Here is an 8467-nt window from a genome sequence, read left to right on the forward strand (position 1 = left end):
TTATTTATGCTAAGTATCGACGCTGGTCACTACGCTATCCAATACGTACGAGAAATGCTTGTACCTCTCATATGCTAGTTGCTTCGGATCCAGTTTATCATCGTGGGCAAGTGGAATGCTTGCATCGGGAGGTGTGCTTCGAACAAGTGACAAATACTGCTCCAACCATTGCACGACCAATACACCACAGCTGTGTCCATCACATTGGCGCCATCCAGTAAATGTTTTAGCTTGCATCTCCATGTGAGAGCTCATAAATTTCATGAAAACGCCACTTATAACCTCTTGCACTGCATCCAAAATCGATTTTTTGTGGAGCGGATCATACTTCCACACAATTTTGCGCTCCATGTCAAAAATGATGCCGCACCAGTGAGGAAATTCAATGTCAACGTACGTTGGACAGCAAACGATGCGATTTGAGCGCATCTCCGTGAAAATATGATCCTTTGTGTCGATGTATTGATTCCTTCGCTCTACATCTGACAGCTGCAAATATAGTGGGTCAACAACCGTAACATATTTCGGATTTTGCCAGGTTTGTGGCTCTGCCTCTTTGACAACGCGTAGCGAAGCCAGAAATACACACGAATCACTCAGCCATTGGTCACCTCCATATCCTGCTAAATCCAAAAACGAAATATTGTGGCCATTTGCACTAAAAACACTGTCGACGTTCATGAAAGGTATCATGTGCAGGATGCGTTGACGCTCCACTTCTTTGTGGTCGTCATCAATAACAATTTTCTCCACAAACTTAACCAGCTTCCGGGCCTTGGTCAGCTTCTTTGATACTTCGTGTCACGCTCGCATTCGCTCTATATCCACCAGACTAAACGTCCCAACGCCAAGAATCGAAATCACTATATCACTTGATGCCAGTTTTGTGTCATTGATTAGCTCTTCGCGGATCTTCACGTTTGTAGCCGAGTCTATGCTTTTCATCACCAAAGGTTCTATCAAGATATTGGTTAATGAGTTTGCATGTTGGTAAGTATTGGTGAAGATGACACCAATATCACCAAAATATTGAAAATAACACATTTACATACCTGGAAGCACGAATCGGATATTGCTCTCTACAGAACGGGAGTGATTACCCTTGATCACTAATGCTTTGGGACGTTTGAAATCCGCACCATCGAACATGCGGCGGATACTGTCGAGAGCATCTCCAACAACCGCTATTGAAAGCTGTTGTGTCTTCACAACCTCGTCCAAAACTTCCAACGTAACATCACCCACAGTGGCGACCGTGTCCACATACGCCAGTGTATCCGTAATCTCCTTGCTCCTCTTTGCCTTCTTAAAGCTTTCCTTTTGCTTTGGTCTTCCAGATGGACGACTAGCTGTATTAAGCTTTACTATGCGTTTGGCATCATCATCCAATATTTTGTGGGAAGGCTTTTCTTCAGTTGTCTCGTCCAATTCAAGTTTTCGCTTCGCTGAAAGTGAAGACAGCTTCTTCGACGCCCGTTTTGTCTCTCGGATGTTTTGTTCTTCTTCGTCCAGCGGAACTTGAAGAGGTTTTTCGAGGCCCACCTTAACATCCTGTCCAGAAGTCGAGATACATGGTGGATTGGTACTGTTCTCACCCAGTTCGTCCAAATTTGTGGTAAAATCACCAATATTGGTGGTAATACCACCAATATTGGCACTATCGTCATCGGCTTCTCCTGCATCACCTGAGCTGAGCGTGCCTGAACCGTTCCTTTCTGCATCCAACATTGGCGGACCTTTGTCATCACGAACCATGTTATCTAAGGCCTTTAAATAGCGGTACCAACTCGTAAATCCTCGCTTCCCTTTATCAGTGACACCCTCGGCAATTCGTTGGCAAACGGCAAATATTGCTCGGTATTTCTGGTTGTGCGATTGAACTCGATTTGAGCCGTCGAAGGCAACATCACCCACAGACAAGCTCACAGCGTCTCCTTCTTCACATACAGGATCTTCACAATCACTGGAGACCTCAGCTATCGACCGTCGCTCTGGGATTGTTTCAAATGGAATTGCGGATCGGAAAGAATCATTTTCGCGCCTTAAAAATATAATATACCGGCACGGGAGAAGAAGCGTTTGGTTGAACACGCAGCTACAATTGTTAGTCTTCAAATTAACCTGAAACAACATAATAACGTTAGTGGAATAAGACATTAACATCGAACGAACCACAGAACTTACCGCATATTGACTTGACGATATCTTGCTGGTCAAAGTGAACATAAAACCCGAAGTCTCGCAGGGTTCAACCGTGTAATCCGCCCCCTTGCTAGCTGGATATTGACTCTCAATCTGATCGCATGCATGATGTGTTGCTATCTTTGCCAAGACTTGAAGTTCTTCGTCGTACTTGTGATTGTGACGGACGCCGACCCGTTTCGACTTGCTGCGATATTTATCCTCGGCAATCTGCTGTAGAAAAAGCAAATGGTCGATGCACTCATCCATGGGCATGTGGCGATGAAGAATACCTTTTGCAGCCCCCCAACTTGCTTCCAATCGGTTGTTTGTGCTGTTGTCCAAGTGAGGGATGCATCCGCGCAGGAACGTACACCACAATGGCTTACAGCTTAACCAATTGGCTTCCAGATACTCCAAAAATTGTTGCTTACTCTTACAAAGAGTTGAGGGCTCGCATATAGCGATCGAATTCTCGTTCATCACCAGTCCGCACCATCATCGTAATCAAGTTCTTGGCATGTATCTTCTCAAATGCCGTAAACGCGTAGACCTTTTTGCTGATTTCGCGTTTGAGATAGTCAATGACGTGGAAATGACAAAGAATCAATGTAGCCTCAGGTAGTTCTTCTGCTAGTACGCCAAGTTCAGTGAAATCCTTATCAATAATCACCACCTTGATATTGGCCACGCTGGATTGTTCTGTTTAAATGCCTTGAACGCACTCTTCATGTTAGGCTTTGCTCTCCGTCAATCAAGGCATGCTGAACAAACGCCCCGCTGCCAAATTTATCTGTCACCATGAAACTAAACAACCGATACCTACATCAAATTCATTGTTAGTAATTGGTGAATATGAAACCAATTCCTACCTAATTGGTGACATCACCTAACGTGTTGGTAATTATGTCACCAATTTATTAACTGGTGCTCACATCGTACCTGTTACTGTTTGTGCCGTGTGTGGCATCTATACAAAGTGCTTCTGGGAATTTGCGAGCCATCCTTTTCATATGTGCTGTCTGGAAGGTTATACAGCTCGTCAATTCGGAACCTGGATCGCGATAGATATTGACAGCCGTTCCTGGACCTTCACTGAAATCTTGCAGCAACTGTGAAACACGGACATTGTCATCCGGCGAGGTGTATGTTTCGCGTCGCATCTGAGCAATCATGTTTTCGACGTCCTTTGGCTGGATCGGTTTTCCGGATGTTTCTTTTAAATATCGCAGAATCTTTTTGCGGTTGGACCCACCTATAAGACATCATGTTAGCAAATGACCAGCTATATGTTGTACTACTGTTGATCTTACCTTGCCACATTGTTTTAACAACAAATTTGGTGTCAGGCGAGTCCACCTTGCGAGTCTCAGCGTACGTGAAATACTCTTCAGGACCAACGTTATGGTTGTGGACAGACGTGCGCTTTGAAGCACATACCGTATACACTCCGCCTTCGTCTTGTTTCAGGAGCGCGTTCAGTCTCGCCTTACACCCAATCCCTCGAACAGTGTGGTTTGTTCTGATGCTTTTGCCACGAGGGTTAAACCTGCCAACCGTGAGTGCAGATAAAGGTCTTCGAGTAGAACACCAATTTCTCGTCGTACAGGACAGGCTGTGTACCTGTCAAAGCACAACGTTTACTTCGCTCACGATTCCGACACGTACAGAGTTACTCGTTCGCAACATGTAAATCTGATGAGTGTCCTTCTGGTACCTACGCGTGAATACATTTATTAGATACATCACATCAAACGCACCCGCCAAATGTCATTGTACCGTTCAAAAGCCGCCTCAAGGTCAGGCCACGATGCAAATACACCGCTAAATGGAGGGAAAGTAAGTTGAATTGTTTTCCTTATTGTATGCTCCGTTTTATCTCGGCTTTCATCGCCTGAAGCTCTGGGAAGAGTGCCTCCATCTTGGAGATTAGCCTTTCCACTTGTGGGGCGCGATACTCGGCTTGCTGACATGACACTACGACGAGCGGCGCCGATAGGAAGTACCGGGGAAGAACTGGGAAGAGCTGGGGGGAGCGGGAGGCGGGAGCGAAAGACGGTCTAATGAACGGCGATAGAGACTCGCAAAATTTGAAAAACATAATTAGAAATTTTTGATACCGGTATTCACCGGTACTCCAAATGTTTGTTTTATGTCAAAAAATATTGGTGAACCTAGACACTTCCTTCATAATGGGCAGGGCTTTGTAATCTGAAAGTTGATGCGCCAAGCTATACTTTTCTCAGCTGTAGATTGCCCTACTGCCAGTTCTGGTTTATAACTTCTGGACTGGGTGATGTGTTTTCATCAGCGAGTTTCCGCTAAAGCATTATTCCAGCTATTAATAAACCTTGGATGGTAAAAAGCTGGAGCATTTAAAGCTTTACAGTTTCTTGATCAATCTAAAAAAGTATTTTCCGGTAGGAAGGAAGTACAGTACATGTATATACAACTCGCTCCAAGAAAAGAACGATTATGAAAACAAACAGGTGTCCGTCTTCCGCCAATCTTGAAAATGAGAAAAGCATAGCTGGGCCCATAAGCTCTATCATAGCACCGAATGCAAATCCCTCGTGGCGCTGTAGTCGATGGACTTCAGCTTGGAGTCCAAGAAACCGCAGGGGGGAGACGAAGCTGAGTTGCCCGGAACTCAGAATACAAAAAGCTATTAAGTACTAGTACAAAGTATCCATGGATACTTGTACTTATTTTAGTTTTGCGACATTACCAGTATACCAGTCTAGTATTCCAGCGCTACTAATCAAATACCGTTTGTATACCACTTCAACGCACAAGGGGATCAACGAACACTTAATTAAACGGTTCTGTAATTTCATTCCAGTCATCTTATACAGCTAGCTAACCAGTGACTTATTCCTTTGCGATCTCGATAATGATCTTGCCACGAGCACGGCTCGACATCTGCACCTTAAACGCCTCCATCACGTTCTCCAGCGAGTGCACCGAGTCAATAATCGTCTTCACTTTTCCAGCCTCGATCAGCTTCTTGAGTTCCAGCAAGTATTCCGTGCACGGCGCGTTGAAGATCTGGTGCAGCGTAGCGCCAATGGGCGACTCGATGGGCTTGTCAATCGTCAGGATCGTCACGAAGATGCCCGTCTTCTCCTTCAGCACCTTCTGAGCTGTATCATTCCACGAAGCTGGCTCCATGCCACAGTCGTAAATGAGGTCGATGGAGTGCTCGGCTAGCACCTCGCTCCACTTCTCCTTAGTGTAGTCCACGATCTGGTCGGCGCCAAGAGACTTGACAAGCTCCACGTTGCGAGCACTGCACGTCGTGATGACCTCAGCGCCCAGAGCTTTAGCGATCTGGATAGCGAACACGCCCGTGCCGCTGCTACCTCCAAGAATCAATACGCGCTGACCCTTTTGAAGCTTGCCGTACGTCACCAGTGCCTGCCAGCTCGTCTGGCCGGCAAGCGGCACACCTGCCGCTTCATTCCATGACATGTTGGTGGGCTTGGGTGCCACGAACTTGGTCTCAATGTTGATGTACTCGCCAAAGGTACCGAAGTTCACAAAGCCGGGCATGGCGAAGATTTCGTCGCCTACTTTGTAGTCTTTGACGTCACTACCGACCTCCACGACCTTGCCGGCCATGTCGAAGCCCACACGGAACGGGTTCTCGGCTGTGGGGGCGTGAGGCAGAATGTGTGGACCGTACGTGACCAGTTTGTAGTCCACGGGGTTCACAGCCGCGCTGAAGATCTTGACGCGCAGCTCGTCGCCCTGAAGCGGCTTCTGGACAGCGTTGGCGTTGAATTTGATCTCCTCCAGCGCATCGCCGAACTTGTAGTACTCATAAGCTTTGAAGGTGGCGGAAATGGTGGCCATGGTAGAAGTTGAGGTTGGTATTGGGGTCTTGGAGACTTGTGGGCTTTGGATATTTTTGGAAAATGAAAGACGAAGCCGTGGAGGGTCTGGGAGTTCATGTAAACAAAACCTTCACGCGATCATTCAAATGCAATTATCGTTCTAGAAGGTATAAATCATACTGTACCTAGAAGGACCAGATTTAGAATCTGAGCAAATTTGAACAGATGATGGCTTCTTCCGCAAATCTTCCTGAGCAAAAAACGTCCAATTCTAGGTGATGATGAAAACACCGACCCTGCATCAACTAAAACTCTAAAATCGAGCGCAACCCTGACCCAGGGAGAACGTGATGGAGGCGTTCAAGGTGCAGATGTCGAGCCGTGCTCGTGGCAAGATCATCATCGAGATCGCCAAGGAATAAGTCACTGGTTAGCTAGCTGTATAAGATGACTGGAATGAAATAACAGAAACGCTCAATTAAGTCCCCTTGTGCGTTGAAGTGGTACATATACAAACGGTACTTCAAAGTATAAGGGAAGTGGTCAATTCGAGGCCGGTTTTGCAGGTGCAATTTTCGGAAAGGCACTGCTTCGGACTCGAGCCTCGGAAGTCATAACTTTTGACAGTTTTGGAAACCTCCGAAATCCCTCTTTTTTTTAAGGTGGTGATTGGCACATAATATGACAGTGCTGGTCGCTGTATTGTTACTTAAAGAAACCACTGGAATTGTGGCGGAGGATTAATTAAAGGCCGGAATTAGACTTGTCTTGAGTATGTTCATTGGTACACCAGCATCAGGGCTAGGTCTACTAGAGCGGTGCATTTCGGTCGTACTTAAGGCATTATCATAGGCTACTAGGTTTGAGAGGTGATGCTATTTTGGAAAGGACTGTATTTCCAGAAGCACGCAAACACAGACAGCGCTCGAAATGTCGAGCGGGGCGCCGGCTCTGCTCGAGTCCCCAGAGCTCCGCTGCCACCCGGAGAACCTCGTACGGCTGCTCATGCGTCATGGCTAGAGACTCTTACCTTTTGCTATAGCCAAGACCTCCTGTGTGATGTAAAACTGCCCGGCAGGGTGGGGGTAACGCTGCCGGATTGACAGACGCACATATTCAACTAATTTGGTACGGCAATCTTTAAGTTCCACATACTTATGAGGTCGTACTGACAGTTGCTCTGTCTAAACTACTGTAGAACCTACAATATCACTACCAGTGTCAACGCTTGGCGACATCGAGGTCGTCTTCTTGCAAGGCTTAGCCCTTGAACTACTCGTGCTCGCGTGTTTGCGACCTTTAGCTCCCGATCTGGCGGTGAACGCTTCAATTTCCTGTAAGACCTCATGTGTCAAGAGACGTCCGCCGACGGAAACGCGCTTGCGCTTCTGACCGCGGGCTTTGCTCGGTGGAGTTGGCATTGTGAGAATCTCGTCTTCGACAAGCGCCTTCATATGCAGCCATGTGGCAAGCAGGACGTGGCGAGGTGCCCCATTTCGTGTGAAATTGCTCAAACGGGCGCCCATTTTAACTAAAGACAAGGGAAACAGTCCACAAGCTTTGAACCCTGCCTTAACATTTCGATCGATCCGAGCCCCTCGCCAGGCCATGCTAGCCACTTGAATCGCATCGTCTTTGCTAATGTTGTAGTATCCGTTCTCGTCTTCCTCCACGAGCTTTCCAAGCAGAGTTTGTATCTTGCTCTTCAGTGCAGCGAATACGGCTACGTCTAATGGCTGCAGAAGGTGCGTGGCGTTCGGGGCCAGGAAAACCAGCATTACGTTCAGACACTCTGCTGCAGCAAGCACCTCTTCCGAGTAGTGAGATCCGCATCCATCCAAAATCAGCACAAGTGGACGTGCAATGAAATCAGGCACTGCGCTTGCAAAGAACTTCAACCATTCCTCAAAAAGGGTGGTATTCATAAAGCCCGAGGCTGAAGTCGTGACCACAGCGCCTTTTGCCTCGCAATTTTCCAGCAATCCAGGTGAAACGGTCTTTCCAGGCAAAACAAAAGCCGGTGGTATTACAAAGCCAGCAGCACTTCCACACGCACCAATTGTGAGGTGAAAATTAGCTGTAGGCTCTGTACTCCAAACGTTACTCGATCCACGAACAGCAACTACTTTCTTGCTCTTGAGTTGCTTCTGAAAAGCTGTCTCGTCCATATTAAAGACCCTCGAGCTGTCCAGTTTCAGCTCAATGATAAGCTTTGCCAGGGTGTTGAAAAGCGTAGTTAGGTCACCATGAACAACAAAGTTACGCTTTGTAAATTTCTGTGAGTTTCTTACTTAGTTGTTTATCTACAAATGGCATGCTGGAAATCGTAATACACCGAATGCGTTGGCTAATATCACACCGGCCTCGAATAGATCAACCGGCCTCGAATTGGAAGTTTCCCTTATGATTAGTAGCGCTGGGATACTACATGTATGAAGTATATGATTAGA

General features: G+C 46.7%; 1 protein-coding gene across 1 annotated transcript; it reads right to left on the bottom strand.

The window, feature by feature from the left end:
- Positions 1–4995: 4995 nt before the first annotated feature.
- Positions 4996–6085, bottom strand: PITG_20849 (alcohol dehydrogenase, putative; the record flags this gene model as incomplete). Its single annotated transcript, XM_002895300.1, has 2 exons — positions 4996–5346; positions 5395–6085. The coding sequence occupies 2 exons, from the start codon at positions 6034–6036 to the stop codon at positions 5053–5055; spliced, it is 936 nt and encodes a 311-aa protein (XP_002895346.1).
- Positions 6086–8467: the final 2382 nt, after the last annotated feature.

The sequence above is a fragment of the Phytophthora infestans genome, genomic scaffold, assembly GCF_000142945.1.
Source record: "Phytophthora infestans T30-4 supercont1.202 genomic scaffold, whole genome shotgun sequence".
Taxonomy (NCBI): Eukaryota; Oomycota; class Peronosporomycetes; order Peronosporales; family Peronosporaceae; genus Phytophthora; species Phytophthora infestans.